Raw genomic sequence first — 23,592 nt, 5'->3', positions numbered from 1 at the left:
TTATAATAATTTACTATAAATGTAAAAAAAAACAAATATTATATACACACTTTATATTTATAATTTTATAATAATTGTTATAAAGATTGTACAACAGATATAATAAAATGTAATAAATTATGCATGTATTATTTGATTTTTTTTTATATAGTTTATAACTTGTTACTATAAATAATTATCATAAAACATTTAACATTTTCTTAATTATTTATTTAAATCTAAAGAATGTATGATTAACTATCTATCAGTCTATAGGTATTAAAAATAAAATATATTAAAAAAATCAAAAATTAAAATACTTATTTTCACTATTTTATATTTGTATTATTTTGAAATTACTTTTTTAGAAAAAAAAGAGAGATACCTACAACATAGTTGCAGAGTATTCGGTATAGTATTTTGAATAATTTTTTACCAAGCTTGTACTATAGTATACTACAATTTTTTTTTGTTAAGTGAGATTTTTTTTTCAATTTAATACCACATGTCACATCTCACATGATACAAATGCACTTTTAAGTTTTAACATACCAATACTTACCACTTACAGAAAAATATTTTAAAACATCTTATCAAATGATTAAAGTTTAAATCATAATAAGTACCTACCAAATTTGTTATTTAAAAAAAAAGTATGGTTATTTATATGAAATTAACCACACACTAACACACTAGAAATTAGAATATTTGCTTCTTTAATATGCATAAATCATAATATCAAATAACTATAATTATAGCTTACAAACTACTAATTTTTGTTATTATTTATTACCATCACTAGATTTAACTAAAATCAATTTTAAAAATATACTCATTGTAAATATTCGGATTTTGTTATATAATATACATATTCAAAACCTATAGGTAACCTATTCATATGTAGATTGTTTCCTGTAGATATATAAGTATGTACATATTTCGACATAATTAAATATAATAAATTGAGAAAACTAACAATAATACAATATTTAACATAGGTATTACTATATTTGTATATTTATAATTTTTTAGAAAACTCAAGTAGGTAGGTAGCATTTTCATATGCAAACTACCTAATTACCTAAACTCAATGAAGATTATTTTTAGTCAAAACTTATACATATTTAATTTTTGACTTTTTGTTTTACTATGAAAGTAAGCTTTTATGCTCTATAGTTCTATATTAGGTATAATACTAATTATAATAGGTAGTGTCTACAAACTATAATAAAAAGGTTTCTGACATAAATTACCAGACAATTAAGTAGGTATAAAATATATTTAAAATAAACTTGGCTTACTTCACAAATCATACTAAATCTGTGACAATTTTTGTTAAATATTTATTTCCGAGGCATGACTAATACATTATGCCTATTACCTATCTTACTATAATAAACATTAAGTTTTCATTACTTTTGACTAATTACTAATTAGTATTAACATATTTTTTGTTCAAATAATATGTATTATTTATGACATCATAAATTATGTTGACATCAATAAACCATAAACCATACAATAAATCATATTAGTTACCCTGAATTCTATGTCCTAGAATCACAAATACTAATTATTTCATATTTGTATATAACAAAGAATAGGTAGGTACTATACTATTATACCTACAGGCTACAATCTATATGGCTACTGAGCCATAATAGCTTAAAATCATTGTTTAAAAATTCAATAATAAATAATAAAGTACTAATACCTAATGTAAACTATGTAGTATTTTCGGAAATTTTTTTTTATAATCTACTGTAGTCTGTAGTACTAATGGTAAAATAAAGGATTTTAAAAGCTATATCAAAAAACATCATTTAGTGATATAAACTGATCGACCGTTTCCGCTCAGAATTGTTTTTCGTACTTATAGATACAATAAGGACATAAGGTACAATGATATATTGATAAATAATTTAATTCAAATTTAACACTCCTATAAAAGTGACCCACTCAACACTCGATATACAGCAGTAGGTACCTACTTTACCTCCTTCTTTTTTAATTGTATTTATATTTAAATAAGAGTCATTATTAATTAGTAATTACATAATAAATATGCCATTTTATGATAAAATAATTAATAAATTTATGTATATAATATCTCTTATCATTTTAGTTTATTGAAATATAACATTTACTACTACTTTTTATTTTTTAATAACATCTATGAATAATATATTTAAAAATATAATTTTACAAAGTGCTCTAAAAATATTTATAATAATATGTAAAAAAAAAAGGTTAAAATGTGGTGTACCTTGGATTGTTTAAAACCGTTTAAATTTCATAGAGAGCATAGGCAGAGCTTGATCAATTAGTTGGGGGGACTTGAGGCTCAGATTACTTAGGCCTCGGGGGTATATATTTGGAGGAAGCTGATTGGAAACTTACAAAGGCTTAGCTAGCCCCCAAATCCTCCGCAAGCTTGCTTATGAGTTATGACCCATTTTTGTATTTGAATTTTTGGACCACCATGTCCAAGTGTCTATAGTAGTGTCACTATAAACGTGCCCATCAACAATCAAAAAATAAAAAAATGTCGACTCCTCCAAAAAATAATCCAACTCAATAGTAATACATTTCTTATAATTTTGGTGAGCCCTTATCAAAACGAAGTAACGAAATAAGCAATTTATTAAATATATATATACCTACCTAAGACTTATAAAATGGTTACATAATCTTTAGGTATGTATATATTTTATAAATTATTATAATTACTACTGCAGCTAATAAAAATTATCAACAATAAAAACTAATTGACTTAATTAAAAGTTAAACACTAATCAACAACACAATATATTCATCTAATTATATGTCTAATAAAATAAAAACATAATTCAACTATAGTTATCTAGGTATAAATTGATAGGTATATATATATTGGTTATCTAACCGTTGGCTGTTGCATGTTTGAACTATATACACATAATCACTAAACCGCACTAAGCAGACATAATATAAAATAATAATAATATTGTAAAATAGGTGAATATACCACTATATTTTGACAGATAAATTATACATTTTTCACCAGTTTTTTTTTGCGTTTGCATCATTTGTAACGATTTGTTGAAAATATTCTTACACTTTTAATGTTATTATTTTTTCAATATATGTACCTTTTAAATTATGGCTACTTGCAATTATGACTAAATCAGAATACGTATGTACTCTGTATTCATTTTTTATTATTCGCTCTCGTTCATGCACCTCCGTTCTATTCAACACTGAAAATGTCAGACACACAAATAAAATCTCAACAAATCTCAGTTGAATCAACTACTAATATATAACTATTGTAATAAAATATTAGCTATTATAGATTATTAACCAATAGCCACTAGCCAGCAATAGGTGCTTAAAGTGTTTAATTAAATTTGGGTTTATTATAATTTATTTATATATTTTCAAATCACGATTTAACTGTGACTGGAGAATGATTGAAGATTTGAAATTTATTCCACGGGCCAATAGATTACGATTACCGATGGTTACCTACCGATGCTAGATATTCAAAAAGAGTACTTTTAGGCTCTTATAGCGGAGCGATAAATGTATTGATTTTACAATGATAATTGATATATTTTTTTGTCTATCATCAGTAATTCATCACTTTTAGTAGCAGTAAAATGCTTTGATTTTCTATTACAATATCTTTTCTGATACAAAAATGAATCTAGTTAGTATTTTGGGAAGTCATGAGTAAAATTTGTACATTTTTTTTTAGTTTTTTCTACTACCTAATGTAGATAAAAAAAATTCACTCGATTACAAAAATTTGAAAGTTTATTAAAAGGCTCCTCTCATAAGTTATTTTTATACAAACTCAAAAATCTTAAAAAGCAGCAAAATTTTTTTAAAAGACATTTAAAGTTAAATTTTGACGAAATTATAAATATTTAAATGAAGAATAATAATTATAGTTATTTTATTTTTCAAAAATATTATTCGTGTGTACTTGAAAAGTTAACATAACGTTATAACTCATTATTATTTTTTACTATACATATATGCAAACACATTTTAAAAATATGTTCATTATATTTGTATAATGCGTTTCATTAATGCATTTGTATTCTGAATTACAGAGTAAGTTATTCAAATAATGGAACCATACAAATATTGAAATATAACAAAAATATATCTAACTAAAATTGCATAGAGCTTATAAGAAGAAAATTATCAATACGATCAAAAGCTTTCTCAGTTCTCAAAATCCATATAAAACATATCGATCTGGAAATTACATTTAAACTTTAAAGCATTGCAGATATAGTTTTGAAACGATGAGTTACATCTTGTATATTAATGTAGGTAGGTACCGAGCTTATAACTGTGTTGGCAATGGTAGACAGAAATCATTACTCATAGAAAGCATAGTAGGTACTTATAGTATTTAAAATTATTTTTTTTCCATACTATGTAAAAAATAATTAAAACATATAGTTTTATAATAGTAAATAATTAATAAGTACATAGTTCAACTATATTATGATAGTCGCAATGTAACAATATAGAGCTTTATGTCTAAATTACGTTTAATTTTTCGCTATTCCTAATTTGGGACTTGTATAATTAACTGCAATATATTTTTTTCAATAATAATTCCACCACATAGTATCATCTTGGAATTAAAATATTCAAGTAAGTATAAAAAAAGACTCTAAAATAGTAAATTAAAGAGTATATCCTTTTTTCCTTTGCAAAAAATATATAAAACCTTAAAATGTCTAATTCCCTATCCCAGATACACAAGTCCGGATTAAGGAGGGGCCAAGGGGGGTACGACGGGCACGTCCTCGAGGCCCACATGTGTAAAGGGCTTATAGTCTTCTCGGCTTAAAATTACATTGGCACTTTTGTACTTTTTATAGTACCTACAAAAATATTTTTATTAACAACGTTGGGGCCGGTCACACGTCTATACCATGTTTACCATCATTGTCATGGTAAGGGGGGCAGGGGCACATGGCCAGATTTGTGTGTATAGGAAATAGGGATATATTTTTTATCGCTGTATTTAAAATAGAATTATTGGGGAAATTTATTTAAATGACAATCGCGGTCGTAGATATTCAGAATTCAGATATCTACCGACTACAACTATCTATACTGTCTACATTGTATTACATTATTTTTATCGTATTCTGCGGCTTGTTGTGCACTAACTATGAATTACATTAATATTGCTCTAAGAATATATCTTATTATCTTACCATTTCTTAGCTGAGTTAGCTGTTACTAATTGTATTGCAGGTTTGCAGAAAGAGCATTTTCAGTTGGCCAGAATTAAAAATAAAAATAGATCTTCAAAAATACAAGATAATTTTTCATCATTAATGATTTTATTTACAGAAAACGTTCTACAAAATGTAACCTTTACAAGACTAAAGCAGCATTTTTTACATAAAAAGCAAGTAAAAAAGCTAATATTAACTTCATGTTATTTATAGATACCGATATGTATTATAATAAAAAATAATATGTTTTTATCCTCGTTATCATACTTAAGTAAAAAGTTTGAAATTTGTTTAATTATATACTTTTAGAAAAAATTTTAAAGAATTTTTTTATTGATGGGAGCCCACAACTATGTATTAGCCCCTGGGCCCCTGATGGTCCGGGTTTGCAGATACATATAATCTTATCTAGTATAATTAGGTATGATTGCATGAACGTCATACGGACTAAGGTATAAGATATAAAGATACATCATAACATTTAAAAACATTTTTTTTACAACAATTATTTTTAATTTATTACTACAATACTATGTATATTGTATAGCCGCATAATAAAATTATTAGAATATTATTTATAGAATATGCCGTATGATTGATGGCGGGTTGTTGATAAATTTCAGATAGCAGTGCGTACAATTCCGTTCAGACACGATGGCGACACTGTAATTTACATTGTATCTGCAATCTTTTTACTACTGTCGGAAACTCGGTAACTGGTTAATGGTTATGGGTATTATACTTGGGCATTACGACGTCTACATGGCTAATTTAATGGCTTTGGTACCTCTCTACTCCTCTCACCAATAATCCAATCACTTCTTTGTTGTCGCGGTTAACGCGTGTGCGTCAGAAATTTACTGCTTTATTCGAAAACCGAAAATCGCAAACACTAAACTAAACAAACAATGGGCGTCGACGTTACATTCCTTGCCGAAGGAGACGGTAAGTTAAATCCTATACTACTATACGCTGTGATCGCGTCGATTGTTCGGCTGATGCCGAGAGCAACCGGCCGGCGTCCGCCTCTCACGCGTACTTCAAAATTTTTATTTTTTAGTGTAAGACAGCGAGAAATGCTATTGATTAAATAATATTATATTAGGTAGACGAGTGCGACCACGTGTCAACCCTGTCTAACAATCGTACAGCTTTTTTACTGATATGTTCATTTTGTGTTTGTTTCACAGGTGCCACATTCCCAAAACGAGGCCAGACCGTCACCGTGCACTACACAGGTAACGTACAATCAAATTCGTTTAAAGGATATGCCGCTCAAATTAACCTGAAAAAATCTATGCAACTTTCCCCTTTTTGCTGTTAGTCTCGCTTAAACATAGGTTGTTAGCCTAAATTTATTAAAGTGTTTTAGTGTCACTAGTTTCCTTTATGTTTTTTTATCCCCTGAAGTTAATAAAATGTATTATGCATACTGGAAGAAAAATTAAATATTGTTTTATGATAAACTAGAAAACCTATTCTAGACACTTATATAATTGTTCTCCAAATAACTAGAAGGGGGGGGTGACACTACACTTGAAAGAAGGATTTATTTAATCTTTCATAGATTTAAAATTATTTATTAAAACTTAATTACCTTTTATTTACTTCTTAATCTGATGTCAAAATTATGTATCTAGGTACATTGACTGATGGCAAGAAATTTGATTCATCACGAGACCGTAATAAGCCTTTCAAGTTCAAGATTGGAAAGGGAGAAGTGATCAAAGGTTGGGATGAAGGTGTTGCCCAAGTAAGATATTATTAAACTAATAATTTTGTGCTATGATAAATATTTATAAAAAAAAGTCAAATAACCTAGTCATTGAACTAAAAAATAATATAATTTAAATACATTTTTTTACTCACTCCTTTAATTGTTTAATTTTTCTAGATGAGTATTGGTTCCCGTGCTAAACTGACATGTTCACCAGATTATGCCTATGGAGCTCTTGGACATCCTGGTGTCATTCCACCAAATGCTACTTTGATTTTTGATGTTGAACTCATCAAATGCGAATAAAAATGTACACAACACATGCTATTATTACTTCTTATATACTTAAATAAACAATGCACCTTCAAGACTGACCAATATGTTTTTCCCGTCAAACAACTTCATTGCTGAATACTATCATGAATTAGTGTTAGAAAAATATTATCTTTACAGATTTACTATAGTTACTGAATTGCCAAAATTATTTATAAGTGATTTCTACTTATCAATATGAATAATCTATTACTTAATAGAATTTTATTACAATGCGATTAATATGTATCTTTTTTTTCTTTTAAATAAATTGAATAAAATTATAATAGGAAACAACGATCAATAAACAAAATGTCTAATTATTATTTATATAATGTTTTGTAAAGTGTATTATTATTATCCTTAACTCATGAAATAAAACCACCATTTAATGAGACTACTTGACCATTATCAAACAATAACTATTTTAATTGTAGTTTATTCTATCCGTTAATCCCAGTGTACATAACTGGTGAGGATTTTTCAAAAAATTGGGATGTGTAATTAAAATGTTAATTAGTGTGTGTTGTTTAATATTTTTTCAAAAAAATTGTTAGATGAAATACAGCGTCATTTACCAACTGGAACACTCATGAAATGTGTATAATTATGATTTAATATATATTTTGAACTATTATTATCAAAATTATTAGATATATAATATAGAAACAAATAGTAGTAATTGAAGTACGTGTAACGTATAATTGTTGCATAGGTATTTACATTTACAGAAATTTGATTTTATTAAGAATTATTTATAATATAATACCTTGATAGCTCGATTGAATTTTTTTATAAATATTTAATACTTTTCTAATTAGAAAATGTTAAATTCTATTTTAACCATTTCGGCACTGATTCAGTATTAAATAAAGATTTTGTAATTTGTATTAAGTAAATTATACTTAGTAAATGAAGCATTTACCGTAACCTTAGTTTAAAAAAATTACATTTAAACATCATAATACAACAAATTTCAGTCTTTGTATTTACTTAACGCTATTGGTCTGTAAATTTCAGAAAAATTGGTAATATTTTCTATACAGAAAAAAATATTGTGATAGTAAACTAATAACGGAGCTAGGATTTTGGATGTAATAAAATGAGCAAATTCATAAGCGTGGACGAAATATTTTTCTCGGGAGGTAGAAATAATCCGATTATGATGATCTTTTTTCAATTGATAACATTTATTACTATGAATTTAATTCTTATTATATCAAGTTGATAAAATTAAAATTGAATATTCGTCGACTATAATTAACAAAATACTTATGCCTTGTTGCAATTCACCCCATTTTATGGTATTGTTTTATTTAACAATATTGATACGAGAGTTAATTATTCACTAAATAACTTATTTTTTAAATCTTGTTATTTTTAGTAGGTGGTACATATCAACATATCTATCTATTAGTTCTCGAGTATCGTATGTACAATATTATATTATTAACCTTTATTAGGTATGTGTGTATTGTGTATACAAAACAACTTTTTAAATCTTTCATAACCATATTTTATTGCATCATATATAAAAAGCCGACCGAATAACCGTTTATCCGTTCACGATGACCGTCATAGGTCATGTCGATTAATGACATTGAAAAATTAGCAAATTCACATGACGATCATATTGTTTATTAAGCCGTCGTAGAAATCTTTCAGTCTTACCAATATTGTTTATAATTTATATTGCAATAAAACCGAAATATATTCATCATAATAATAACATATAATTATAAGTATCAATCGTATCATAGTTTCACTATTTCAAGCATCAACATATTATAACACAGTCAGACAGTCAGTATTGTTCTGTGGTATTATAATATATTTATATTTATTTTTTTGTTATTCATGTAATATATTTTATGGTCTTGTCATTTTCACCATTTGTACGATTTTCTAACGACCATTATATACACACATGTATTATGTATATAGATATAATAATAATAAAAATATATATTTATTTTATAGATTTATAAACTCTTATGAAATTTCTGTTTTTATTATCGACGAAAAAAATATCGGATGACGGTTTGTAAAAGCGAAAGCCTAATATTAATCTTATTTTATAACACAGTAACGTACCTATATTGCCTATATGTTTAGCCGTGCTATACGCATTACGTGTGAAAAACACGTCATGAGAAATAAAATGTTTAAAAAACTGGCGAAGAGACTGCTGTACATAGCCTGTTTTGAGTGAACCTGCCTAGTACCTTGGCATAAAGAAAGATTGCTACTTTAATGAACGTATTAGATTTAATCTCGATTTGACTTAAGTCATAGCACATACTATTTTATTTAAGTAAATCTATTTACAATAAATTATTTATTCCTGATTCAATAACAAAATAATTGATGATTTCTTTTCAGCCAAGTGAACCGACAAACATAATATATTATGTTATGCTTAATTGCTTTACCAAAACAAATTTGATATTAGTTTTAAATATCTCTATGACCCACTCCCTGCAAATATGTTAACGACAAATAAAATCGTTTATATCATCACATAGCACATTCAGTTTGATATACCGATCATAAACATGTTCATGTAAGTACCTAACTCTAAATACAAACGAATCTTCTGTTAAGTGTAATATACATATTTTATACTACAATTGTATTAGTCATTATTTCGTTAATTAGATAATAATCATTTAAGTATTATATCCTTGATAAATGATAATATAAAAAAAGAAAGCAATAATTTTTTGTATGAACAGAGAAATTTAATTAATATATTTAATACAATATTAAAATTATAGGTTGTATAGAAAAAAAATTGTTGTTTAATTGTTGTTAATCAAAATATAATTTAAGGAATTAATTTAATAAAATTTAATATATTTAATACAATATTAAAATTATAGGTTGTATAGAAAAAAAATTGTTGTTTAATTGTTGTTAATCAAAATATAATTTAAGGAATTTTGTTATTTAAACTGTCAATATTTATACATTAATATTATAATGTATAATATATATTATATAATTTATTATATATTTTATGATAGTATGTGTTATGATACAATTGATACATAACTTATGTACTATACGCAAGCGAAGCGAGCATAACATATTTTTACTTCTGAAAAATAAACAGGGTGTGCAGCTCTAATATTTCTTTAGCGCAAGCGTCGGTTAACGTTGACATGTATAAATAAGTAGTAAATATTTAATATTGATTATCTTGTACAAGTTGCCACTAATATGATAACAAGCGTTTGGTATAGTTTACAACGGCTATTCTACTAAGTCAATTTGAGTTTCAGAAAAATGGTTGTTTATATAGGTCGTTCAGGCCGTTGGGTACCTACCCAGTAAGTTTTAATTCGTGCTAACAAGTAGCAACTCTATACCGTTAGGACCGTTAGGTATTGTTAATTGTTATATTTCTTTGGTAAGTTGTGTGTCCGTGTGTGTTACGGCGGTGATTAATATTGTGTATTTTTATTTTATTTTTACATAATGGCTCCAAAACCAAAATCGGAGTTAATGCGAGAATTGCGGAAACGTAAGCACGATAATAAATTACCCGAAAGCGACGAATTCATTAACTTTCATCGTGATACGCCTTTCAGTTCAAATACAACAGACTCTGAACAGTTTGAAGTGTTTATACGATTCCGTGCTACGAATGCATTGTCACTAGCGAGTAATGCTGAAAGGTGTAAAAAATATCGCAAAGTCGACAATAAAGTACACAAGTGCGAATCAAACAAACTACGAATGCGCGACGCTCGTTTTAAAAACAAACTCAAAATCATTCCTATATTGCCGAACTACCGCTACAAGTAATTATTGAGGAACCTCTTGCCGCCAACAACGGATTCGATTGTCGTTTAAACCAAAACAAATTCAGTGTTTCCTGCACTATTTGTGTTCGTCTTTGGTTAGAGCGTGACATGATGAAGTACGTTCCCCGGAACACCGTGGATTTGATGCGCGAGAAATTTCAGGATGCGAACCCTGATGCGCGTGTGAAATACGTGTTATAATAAGTACTTATGTTAACAAAGTTTCCCGCTTGGCTACGATTAACGGGTTTTGCTATCCTCAATTTCTGGTCGATTTACCGTATCTCGTTAATTTTTATACGTGACAAAAAAATACCTAGTTCCTAATAAAAATGAATATTAATAAATTAGTCAGTAGCCACGAGACATATACATGTCCCGTGATTTGCATGCAATGGAGATAGTCGTTTTTTAGAGTTGACTGTGAGTATTATAATGGACCTTGTCGAGTTCCTAACTCATACCGTTTTTTTTGCCCACGCTACGACCGTTATGTACCCAATTCAATACTAAAATTAATACAGAAAAATAATTAGTATGTATGAAACTTTCATATAGTTATAAAACTAATTTTTAATTTTAAAAAATATTCTAATATACGTTTATAAAGAAATAAGATGTGATAGACGTTTGGGATTTTCATTTTTATTTTGTTTATGAAAAATGTGTGGAGTAAAAATACGAACAAACCATTGAATTTGATTTTTAATATAAGTAATATACAGTATAAAGACAAAACATTGTATGACGCATAACACATTAAGCACATGTAACAAATATTACACTGTATATATGTATCAACATTAATAATTTAATAAATTTGTAAAATACAAAAATAAATCCGCTATAACATTTAGTTATGCAATTTACTCAATAATAAAAACTAAATGCTTGAATAATAATCAGTCATTTTCTAAAATTAACTTATTGATATTATTAATATTATTATTATTGGCAAAGATTGTGAAGACGGTTAAATTATAATTTTTGGCAATTAAATAATTGAACATTTATTTAATAAAATTGATGTAATATTATGTCTGCTCTATATAAAGCGACTCATAAATACGCATATATAGGTATTCATTTAAATAAGTTCGTTTCTAATTTAGTGACGTTTAAGGTAATTTTTTCGTGGATGAATTTCACATGCTGACGGACCGACTAAATGTTTATTCCAATCTTGATTATCGCTTCCAATTTCTTCCAAACACAATGGACAGATATTACTGACAGAATTTCTTTCTAAAAGCAAATATTTAACATTTATTAACAATTAATCATTATTTATTGTAAATATTTACTATACGAATGAATGAATGAAAAGTTCATTAGAAATTAACATGCAAAACTTGTTATGCATAATAACTAAATTAATCTAGACAGTAATACTGTAGTGTATAGTCACCGACATGTTTTAAATTATTAAAGGTTTTAAAAAAAAAAATCGTTAAAAATATTTTACCTATGTACTAAGGTTAGTAAGTATAAATGTATAAATTATAATGTGTATATCTAGTTAATTCAAATTACAGTTCCGCATTCAATAATTTCAATATTTCAATATTTATATATTATAATATTTATTATATTTAGTATTTTGTTAGTTGAACTTTTTTACTGAGAAAATAATAGGGGTTATATGTTTAACATTAGAAAGTCGATGTAAAGTAAAATCAAAATAAGTAAATGTATAACATGAAGAACTATGAACTACTATCATGTATAACAATAGTGAACAATGATATAGGTACTTTCGCAGTTTGTTCATGTGAATAAATCGCTATACTTATAAGATAAATTTTCAACTTAAATACATAAATGGCATAGGTTTGTACCTTTTTCATAATTACTCTTATATTTTATACTAACTTTTACACGTTGACCCTGAAATGTGGTGCTCTAGAAATTCGATCTCGACCACTTCTAAACACCTATCGCATGCTGTATACTTGTCTTTGAAATCACAGTCTTCTAAAAAAGGACATTAGGGCATTAGGTTTAGTTTTCTAATAAATAAATTCATTGTAAGAAAAGATAGTCAAGTAATAAGTACTCAAGAGATGATGTCGAAGTGCCATAATCTCAATAACTTCAGAACAGTTTTCACAGCGCATCAACAATGGACAATATTTCCAATAATGTATGTTCAATTCTTCTTCGGAAAATGCAGATTCTTCTTTGCAAAATGTACAACGGCTGTAACAGTGAATAAAATATGATAATAAATTTTAATCGTTGTATAGTAATGTAGTAGGTATAGGGGTTTTTAACCTGTACATAGCGGTTCCCAGGGTTAGATTGTTATCAGAGGAGACGCTTTCGTAGAAGAAAATAAAAATGAAATAAAAGTTATATTGCTATACAAAGGCGAATCTTAAATTTTTAGGGGGGTCAACATTTATCATATTATATAATTTTGTAAATTCAATATTTGATATTTGATGTTAGGCTTTACAATTAATATAATATAACAGCCAAGGATGTGGGCCTCGCCCACTTAAATTTGCCACTGTTACTATAATTTTTTTTTAATTTATCTATACATCAAATGCATGTGATAATGACAAACCGATTCTCTTATAATAGTATAACTTAGTGTTTATTTCGCTATCAAAAAGAAAGTTAAATTAAATAATTTAAATTTGTTGGTTTTATTGTTATCATTATTTGTATGGGAATCGTTTAAATTGTTCTCAAAATTAGATGAACCATGTACCCAAAAAAGTTTCAATTCGATAGTAGGTACTTATAGTATATATTGAATTTTTTTTACAGTAAATAAATAAAAAGGAATTGTACGTATATGGCTGTTATATTGTGTTTATACCTAATTTATTTATTATACATTACCCCCTAAAAAAATATTCTAAGAATAGTGCCATTCATTGCACGGCTACCTATCTAGTTATATTATATTATATATGATAGATAGGTGTATGTCGTAATACCTAAATAGTGGAATGTGGAATACCGAATAGGGAATTTTTTCGAGTGACAAGTGAACCGTAAATCATAATGGTACTAATAAGCTAATTTTTTTTATGTCATCAAAATAATCCTAAACATTTTCCAAGTAAAGCATTTGCAGCGATTACGAAAAATGAATAAATGCAATTTTCGAACAGTAACAAAAGAAGAAAATTTTTCAATCATCATTCATCATTATTATTTTGAGGCAAATTACCTATACACAATTTGCTAATATTTTATTTTTATTTTTCATTTTTTTTAGATTTTTCTATAAAATAAATAATATAATACATACATTAATTTCAACGCATTGATATTGTTTTGGCCATTCTCGTAAACATCAGCCACGCTAGCTGATGTACTGGAACTTAATTTGCTCTGAATTGTGGTGTTATGGGTACTTTCATTATTATGATAAGTCGACGTATTTTCACTAGTTGACCGCACAAGCTTGCATTGTGTTTGACCAACTGTATCTATTTCTCCTAGTCTCTAAAAAATGTATATATATATATAATATAATATTTATAAACATAGGTGCGATTGGTACAAGTTTAATTATGGTGTTTTAAAATATATTTTTTAATCATTTCCCATTTATGGAACATTAACCTAAACTAACGTCGGGACAGTAACAGTTTTACAGTTAACAATAAAGCTCTATAAGTTTCAAGCGCCACTTTTAAAGGGTATAAATTGTACTATTTGTACTTTAAGCTTACAAAGCGATAGGTATTTGATATAACCGTGAGGCTAATTTTTCTTCACTCTTACAAAAACTTAGTTAATGTTCGATAAACCGTCAGCCATGTTCCACTCTATCATCATTTTTAAAATCACGATAATGACGCTAGCGTTCAAATGGAATATGGTTTAATTTGAAAAATAAATATAGGTACATGTTATATTATTAAAATATTTGAAATCTACCTACAGTAAGTAGCAGTAACTCCTATAACAGTTTATCAAACCTTTGAAAATGGTGAATGGTTATAATGTACAGTACACATACTCACTTCTTGATCGATACGTTCAAATTCTTGCATTAGTTGTCTATACATGATGTTCCGCCTGGTGATCTCGTCGTCTGGTGGCAATTGTTTTCTCACAAACCTAGGGTTAACCTTGTAAACGTGCACTAAAATTCGCTCGGCAGCTTTACGTACGGCTTCAGTTGGATGGTGAATGGCCGACATACCAAATTCGCATAGAATACGACAGGTCATCCCGCTAAAATAAATTAAGGCATACAAATTAGTGAGATCAAATGCAATTATTCATTTATTATCAAAAGCTTGATGCAAACCTATTTTTGTCGGACGATACGCCTTGGCTGACGATCAGTTGTTCGACCATTTCCAAGCGGCTGAGTATCAGTCTGGGATGTATGTTTCCGGTTAGTAAACGTGTTAAATGAGTTGGTATGATATTTAGTTTTCTGGAATAAAAAAATAATTACATAAAGAGTATATATAATATCGTATATATGCAGTGCAGTGAAGTATTTGAGTAAAAGCATTCAAATACTTTTTTAAGTATTGAATAACTTTTTAAATACTTTTAGCATGAAGTATTTTCAATACTATTTTTTTTTTTGTATTAAATACTTTTGGTTTTTTTTTCATCCATTTTATTTTTATTCGAAATATTTGGTCGGGAAAATATTATTGCCTGTTAGTTGCTACAATAATTGAATAATAGTTTTATTTAGTATTCTGTGTAATGTGTTAGCCAAATAAATAAACAAATAGATCAATATTTGGGAACATCGCTAACCAAAGATATAAACACTTTATTTCATTATATATATTTATAATATATGTATAAAATGAAATAATTATACTAGGTATATAATCAAGTAGTCAGTATGGAAACTTGGAAACCTGCAATAACTCATCGGTTTTTATTTTACCACTTAAGTATCTATATGTAATAACTTATCACTTAATAAACCCAATAATTCCGTATATACAAATACAGGGAATCGGACATTTCGGCACGGGTGTTTCGGCGCGGGCTTTTTTTTTTTTATTAACTATTACTATTATGAAAAATAATCGTAATAAAATCATCAATAGTGCAATCCTACCAAATATAGTTGTTATCGTGTAACGTAAAAACCGATTATATAGGTAAGATAAAGGTGTAGGTTATTAACCCACATAAATTTTAAAAATACAAAATAAATAATATTACATCATTATTTAAATATTACAATAAATTTTAAAAATATAAATTAAATAATATTATAATAATATTAAGTGTATCATTATTTGAATATTACAACATATTTAAAAAATAAGAAATAAATAATATAATAATAAAGTTTTATATGTTTAATAATACATGATTATATGGTTAAAAAATATATATTATGATACCTAATGATTTTATAATTATTATCTTACCTATAAAGATATATAGTCGGTTTTTACGTTACACGATAACAGCTATATTTGGTAGGATTGCACTATTGACGATTTTATTACTATTATTTTTCATAATAGTAATAGTTAATTTAAAAAAAAAAAACGCCGCGCCGAAACACCCGTGCCGAAATGTCCTAGACCCACAAATATAATATATCTTACCTTATATCGGGAACTTCAGCTACACTTAATATTGTATGCGTTGCTATGTTATGAATACGCGGTGTTGTGTCTCCGGCTTTTGCCAAAAGTTCCGGAAGTAGTGTTTCAAGACTTCGCGAAGCTTCACCCGTCGAAACTCTACATACAAAGTAATCATACAATATGCTATAAATATTACGATTTATATCTTCAATAAATTATAATATATTATCATTATGTATGGCTAAAAACGATATTAGTGTTATAACAAATCTTCAATTAAAGTATATAAATAATGTTAACCAGATTTGGACGTGATAACGACGACTTACCTCCCGGGGATGAATTCTGAAAACAGGAACCTTATGATTTCTGCAGACAAATTGTAGACGGCAAAAACTTTGTCCCTAAGCGTTCGGTGTAACAACTGGACAGCCGCCCGGGTCATTTTGTTCGGTGAGTGCCGAACATCTACTTCGTCAAACATAAAACTCTTCATTGAACTTTCCATTAATTTTAACCCTTCGACTTTGTCTGAATATTGTTTCGAAAAAAAATGTTTCACCTGAAATTGTCAAATTGATCTTATATTATACACGCATATCATCGCAGGTCAGAACATCAGATCATATCGTATAATATTAGTATATATTATATATAATAATATGATCAAATAATAATTATGTAAAATATTGTGTAGATTAGTAGTATATTATTATAATTTATTATTGTTTGCATTCACATACCATCGTAAGTCCAAACACTGCGATTGGAATAGAAGCCTGTTTCTTATCTCTGTCGCTTAACTTTGACGTTCCAACACCGCTGGCTAACGTCGATGACGACGAAGAGTCCGAATTATTTTGCGTTTGGCAACTGGAAAATGAAAACCCCGTATATATACGAATAATAATAAATAAACTTAACATTTATAATTAAATGTGTGTTGTACATGTAATTCGTGTATAAACAGAAAACACGTACAATCTTTGAGCTGGAATAGCTTGTTCATCGTACGCTTCGTAGCTGCTTTTACTGGATTTTGGACGGATTGGCTTAGGTCTTTTTAACGAAATTGCTTTCGTAACGACCGTATGCTGTAGCTTTGGCGATCTAAAAATAAAAAATAAAACCATCAACTATTTTACGAGTTTTTTCTATTGCGTGTTTATTGAATGGACTGTTTTTTCGCACCTTTCCCTAGAGTTATTTTCAGGATAGTGAAGTGGCGATACTGGACTATGGTAAACGTCTGGTTCGTCAGCCACTTCGGCTTCAATTTTTTCTGTTAAAGTTTCTTGTTGATTCGGCTTGACCGGAACTTGTTTTGGTGAAACAATTGGAGACAGTGAAGCCACGTACTTAATGGGTTCATCAACGGATCCTGGAGTCTTGTCAACGAGATCTTCAGATTCATCGTCATTAATTTCTAATGGCTATCAAAAACATAAATATAGAATGAGGATATAATAATAATATTATTTTTAATTTAAACGATAGTTGATAATTACAATTTGTTTTAACTCAATATTATTAAAATGTGTTAAGTAATACTCGTCGTATGTATTATAAACTAATAAACTATATTATAGGTAGTATCTATATTATTTATTAGTATATTTATTTATATTGGTACGATAGTTCGCCCTCGAAAGATGATAAAAACACGTAAAAAAGTATGATACTACACCGATTATCGCTTAAATTGAAATTATATAGCTATCGATTATAGTATATAGTACATATTATAGTATAATATAGTATTATAATGAGTATAAAATATATATTTATGTTTGATATCAAACTCGATTAATTTATTATAATAATTAAATATTTTGATTCCTATAGTAGCGCGTACAATATTAAATGAAGCGTTAAATTTATATATTAAAAGTTATATTAGTCTGTTGTTTATCGATATATACCATATACGTTTTAAGTTTTACTTCATATAGTTGCAATAATATTTTATTGCTCCCTACTTGACTCACCCCATTTTTTTCCAAAAGGTCATCTACCCGATTTTCAATCATCACCTGTGCACGGTACTCTTCCATTTGTGTTTTTTTCTTCTTTGCTTTACCGTAGTCTTCATTTTGTATGGCCTGGGTTTTTGACAGTTCTAATTTTCCTAGTTTTTCTCCGGCAGACCTTAATTCTGTCATTGCTCCTTTTAATTTTCTCGCATACTCAAATCTTTCATCTGTACAAATGGCCATATATTTTATTTTATTTTTAATTCGTGACATTTATTAAAAATATTACCTTGAACAGCTATAATCTTTCTATTTTCTAGCATTCGAATAATTTGTGCAATGTGTTTATCCACATACATCTCAAAAGCCAAGTCATCACATATTGAACTGTGATGGGTGACACTTCCTTGATCTGTATGTTGTTTTTCACCGGTCACTTGTATACCTATCAAGCTCACCTAAATAAAAAAAACATATCTAATATAATATATTTAAAAATTAATATTTGTAAAAGACAAACCTGATTGTAACGATTAAAAGAATTTTTATGGTTTTCGTACAAAATCAACTTGACATAACTGGTCGCACTAGCCAACGGTAGTGTAATAGTTTTAAGTTCTCTGCTTTTCACTGAACCGCCATCATTATCATTAAGTGTAATATATCCTAAATATTCGTAATTTTGAGTTGATAAATTATCTGTTTCCACGCATTCTTCTGGACCGATCCATATTTCAATTTTATTAGCTTTAAACAATATGAAAAATAGATAATAAATGTATAGATTTCACATGTCTTTATAAAAAATAATAATATATGTACAATTTAACTATTCAAGTCTTATATATTAGTCGTATTACATTCAAATAATTGTTACAATAATAGTTTAAATAAATTATTATTAAATTGTTTTTTTGTAATACTAACTAAATTGTATTTCAATATTAAACAGTTACTACAACATTTTCAAAACGATTTAATGTATTTTTATTAAATATCTTATTAATTTCGAATGAATTACCTCATACATTTTATACTTACGAATTAAATATTGATGAGCAAGTATCTGAATTTGTTGGATCACAGTAGTTTCGTGGAGTTTAAGTATTAATTTCTGTGGGTATTCGCAGTTTTTGGAAGACCTCCACCCCTTTACGGTCGGACCATGATTGTTGAGTTCAGAGCTTTGATAAATTACATCTTCGCCTAATTATATATTTTAAAAATATAATTTATAAATACGAATTAATAACTTATAAGCAAGCCAGATAGGCACTATTAAACATTAGTTTAGTATTAACTATTTTGTTTATATAGTTGTTAAATTGTTGTCAATTGTATGAAATCTTATGGTACCAATTAATAAAAATTGAATACAATATTTCAACTATTAACTATCTATTTATATTAACCATTAAACCATGTATACAGCACCTCTTAATATTATATACTATACAATATACATAACATAGATAGCCACATGGCAGTCGGCGACCCAAATGATTTTATTTAATGTGAAGCCAATTGAGATGTACCTAAAGGTTGAGGTTAAGGTGGCCTAAACCGAATTATTTTTCAGGGGTCGCTGGCTACTAAATACGACATTATCTTAAATGGACTTTATTTTAATACGGCTTGGGATAGAAAAATATAGTTTTTACAGTGGCGTAGACAACAAATTTTATTAAAATCGAACAATTAGAGCTATTTTTATAAGCGTAAGTATTTACGACAAATTAATTATGTAAAAATAGTGTGACCCATCACTCTCTGAAATGACTTGGGTCACCGGCGGCCACGTGGCAGCTAATAACGTGTTAAAATATAATATATTTTAATGTTTTTAATGTTATTGCTTGTCAACATAATACCTTAAACGTGGTTCGCTTCTGATAAAGGCGTCTTTTGTACCATTTAAAAAAAATATAGGTTTTTAAGTATAAAATTTTAAACAGGGATACATTTTAAGATATTTTAGTTTGCAGAAATAAAATATGATGTAAGACATAATTGATCATTAGTATGGGCAATTTATTTTATTAATAGGTAAAACATGTACTAAAATATTATTATTATACTAATAGGTACCACACTACCACCTACTATTTATAGTATATATTACATACTATAGTAAATATATTGAATTGTTTATAAAATATAACACTTATGTGTCTTGTAATTTATATACATCTTTACCTATCCCATATAGATTATACACCATATATTATTATATCAAATAAAATATAACTGGTACTTATACTAGTATTTTTTCATAATATGTAGTAAACCACTATAGGTTAATCTAAACTATATACAATAGTTTCTTAAGTGTATTGCGTGTTAACCCTACGGTTAATAAACACGTGCCAAAGTTGTAATAGTAAGTGGAAACACAGCAGTAGAACATTAAACTCTTTAAATCGCTAACAAGAATAGCCGATAACTTATATATTAATATTATAAAAGTACAGTATAATCACCGACTATCGTGTCAAAATGTAAAAAATATTTAAATCACTTGTTATAATATTAGCTAGGCAACATAACTTACTCGTCTTGTAAACAACGATGAACTCCACTTTTCCAGCTGACATTGTTTACGTCGGATTGAAAGTAGTTAAACTGAAAAATATATTCCCCCGTTTAAAACACAAAATTAAAATACTAAATTTCCCTTAACTTAATATTAATTTTACTATAATTTTATTTATAATATTGTTTGGAATTTCGATGTTATTTTGTAAAAATTACTCAACAAAGTATTTAATAATATTGTATTTAACAATTTATTTTTAAAGTTTTAAAATCAATTTAATTTTCCTTGGTAGGCACTTATTAATAGCTACTAGTCCTAGGTTAGGTACAAATCACAGTCTATTTGTACTCGTTTAAATTAAATAAATTAAATAATTTTGTCATGAATACTTATTTTGACTTAAATTGTTTGTATAGGTATAGGTATTACTTTAGAAAAAATATTACATCTACTATTCTAGTTTGCAAATTTAGTTTATTATTATTTTATTTTTTGCGTATCAGTACTGCGTATCTGTGTATATTATTTATATAATCATATCTATTAAAAGTACGTTATATTTGCATAATATGTGGCCTCTATCTTACAAATGTACATTATAACAAATTTGCATTCAGCAGAACACATTTTGTGACGTTAGTTTTAATATTAGAGTAAATTTACCTATTATCAAATTTAAACGTAAGAATATTTATTATTATCTAGAAAATGTCATGGTATATGCTTTTATTGATATTATCATTTTACAGTGAGTTATAGGCTATAGCTATGTAAAATATTACAACTTTAAAATGGTCATAACACTTTAAAATGATAATATCAATAAAAGCATAAACCAGTCCTCAGATAATATTCTTAGCTTTAAATTTGATAATAGATAAATTTACTCTAATATTAAAGTTAACATCACAAAATATGTTCTGCTGAACGTAAACTTGCTATGAGTCTATGACGTATGTTAAAACAGAGAAAACACATGCGGGTATACCGTCCTCTTAAGAATAATGATTATGTTAAAAGTTGAACCACTTATTTTCTGAAAAATGCTTTTTTTTTTTTTTTGTTATTAAATTATTGAAGGTGAATATATAGTTTGTAATCATTAAATTTATCCAATTAGACACACGAAAAGTAACATTTCTCTTGAGATTATAAAATTATTAAATAATACCTATAATATTAGAGTGTTCCAAAATAGTAAAACTGATAAAGTGATAAATATAAAGTGTACAAAACGTGTCCAATAATAGTATTTCATTACTAACCGGCGTTTCGTTTTACCTGCACGAACGAGCGATTTTCACTGTTGTTGGCGGTGTCGAATTTTCTTCTGACGTATTTGAACCGTTCCGACCATTCGGAACTATTAAACATAACGTTGACGGAGTGTTTTTTTTTCGTTTCCTTTTAACTTATCGTTTTTTCTTCTCTCTTTCACTCTATCTCCGTCTCACTCCCACTACCGCCTACTACGCGGCATACGCACACACATTTTTTTTATATATATTACGCCGATTGCCGACGATACGGGATAGAAATCAATCGATCGAAAGCCGCTGCAGCCGCGGTCGTCGTCGGCGGACGTCTGCACGCGACCTTATAACAATAAAGTTTTCGAACTTTAACGGCGGGTGGGCGGAGATCGGACGACGCCGTATCGTAATTTGTATGGCGCGCGTCTCCGTCACCCCATTAAGCAGTACGATATATTATTACAATGAATATAATACGTTACCCCGACTTTTGTCTTTCCGCGTTTCGATCGCGCGCGCTCCGGACGGAACGCTGGTGCGCACGCGCACGCCGCAGCGGCCGACCCGCGCGTATGGCGTCCGCACACAATTCGAAAGCCGCGCGCAATCAATATAATGTCCTGCGACCCGCGCGCTCCGCCAACGCTAGATCTGCTTGGGTACCGGCGCCGAACGTGGCGTGTACAGCGTGTCCCAAAAGTCACCGTATCGCCAGTAACGGATTTAGGAGAAGTGCAGGGGGTGCAAATGCACCTGGGTACCCAAAGTTGAGGAGGTTTCAGAAGCCTGAGGGTCAATAATGTCCTATAGATTTTTCGAATGTGTGTGTATAAGGAAATCGGTTCTTAACAACGGTGAATAATGGTCAAGAAAAAAATAATTTCGTACATTCTGAGCAACGAGCACGTCTTGTCGGCGAGACCGCGATGGCACTCGTCGATAAACGTTTAAATATGCGATTTTTTCACCAGTAATATGATTTTGGATATCGATAAGAAAATTCAGATTTAATGGCATGCGAACATTTCTCATTGATTTGATGACGGGGAGGTATACTGCGGCAGTCGAAAAAACTGCATTTAAATATTGTATTGATTTGTTTTCCACTCAGATAGTTTGGGAGATGTTAAGGTGATGCGGGACTTTTGGTAAATACTGTATAATTGTATATCGTATTATAATAATATTATTTGCGAGTGCGATTGTGTGCAGGCG

The 23,592-nt window shown here is 28.3% G+C and overlaps 2 protein-coding genes across 3 annotated transcripts; one reads left to right on the top strand and one right to left on the bottom strand.

The window, feature by feature from the left end:
• Positions 1-5,999: 5,999 nt before the first annotated feature.
• LOC132921920 (peptidyl-prolyl cis-trans isomerase Fkbp12) lies at positions 6,000-7,595 on the top strand. The gene is made up of 4 exons (XM_060985164.1): positions 6,000-6,176; positions 6,422-6,469; positions 6,872-6,984; positions 7,126-7,595. The coding sequence occupies exons 1-4, from the start codon at positions 6,140-6,142 to the stop codon at positions 7,252-7,254; spliced, it is 327 nt and encodes a 108-aa protein (XP_060841147.1). The 5' UTR covers positions 6,000-6,139; the 3' UTR covers positions 7,255-7,595.
• Positions 7,596-11,756: 4,161 nt separating this feature from the next.
• LOC132921353 (centrosomal protein of 104 kDa) lies at positions 11,757-22,921 on the bottom strand. 2 transcript variants are annotated; one of them, XM_060984340.1, is made up of 17 exons: positions 22,390-22,921; positions 21,140-21,210; positions 19,630-19,794; positions 19,109-19,335; positions 18,878-19,046; positions 18,604-18,815; positions 17,807-18,048; positions 17,597-17,725; positions 17,359-17,488; positions 16,945-17,177; positions 16,634-16,771; positions 15,349-15,480; positions 15,059-15,272; positions 14,338-14,534; positions 13,126-13,268; positions 12,942-13,043; positions 11,757-12,314 (listed from the first exon to the last, which is right to left on the bottom strand). In XM_060984340.1, exons 2-17 carry the CDS (start codon positions 21,180-21,182, stop codon positions 12,178-12,180), a joined length of 2,613 nt encoding a protein of 870 aa, XP_060840323.1. In that variant the 5' UTR covers positions 21,183-21,210; positions 22,390-22,921; the 3' UTR covers positions 11,757-12,177. The 2 variants fall into 2 exon arrangements, with proteins under 2 accessions (XP_060840323.1, XP_060840322.1); XM_060984339.1 differs by having other exon boundaries at positions 22,406-22,920.
• Positions 22,922-23,592: the final 671 nt, after the last annotated feature.

This window comes from Rhopalosiphum padi, chromosome 2 (assembly GCF_020882245.1).
Source record: "Rhopalosiphum padi isolate XX-2018 chromosome 2, ASM2088224v1, whole genome shotgun sequence".
NCBI classification, from domain to species: domain Eukaryota; kingdom Metazoa; phylum Arthropoda; class Insecta; order Hemiptera; family Aphididae; genus Rhopalosiphum; species Rhopalosiphum padi.
The sequence above is the reverse complement of the archived record's forward strand: the minus strand, read 5'-3'. Positions and strand labels throughout refer to the sequence as shown.

What these genes read in the sequence shown, in the direction of transcription:
- LOC132921920 (XM_060985164.1), top strand. Translation starts at nt 6,140, where the DNA reads ATGGGCGTCGACGTTACATTCCTTGCCGAAGGAGACG. An exon ending in CGTCACCGTGCACTACACAG is followed by an intron (nt 6,470 to 6,871) that starts GTAACGTACAAT and finishes TTATGTATCTAG; the next exon opens with GTACATTGACTGATGGCAAG. An exon ending in GGGATGAAGGTGTTGCCCAA is followed by an intron (nt 6,985 to 7,125) that starts GTAAGATATTAT and finishes TAATTTTTCTAG; the next exon opens with ATGAGTATTGGTTCCCGTGC.
- LOC132921353 (XM_060984340.1), bottom strand. Translation starts at nt 21,182, where the DNA reads ATGTCAGCTGGAAAAGTGGAGTTCATCGTTGTTTACAAGACGA. An exon ending in TCAGAATTCATCCCCGGGAG is followed by an intron (nt 16,772 to 16,944) that starts GTAAGTCGTCGT and finishes CTTTGTATGTAG; the next exon opens with AGTTTCGACGGGTGAAGCTT. An exon ending in GCTGAAGTTCCCGATATAAG is followed by an intron (nt 15,481 to 16,633) that starts GTAAGATATATT and finishes TTTTTATTCCAG; the next exon opens with AAAACTAAATATCATACCAA.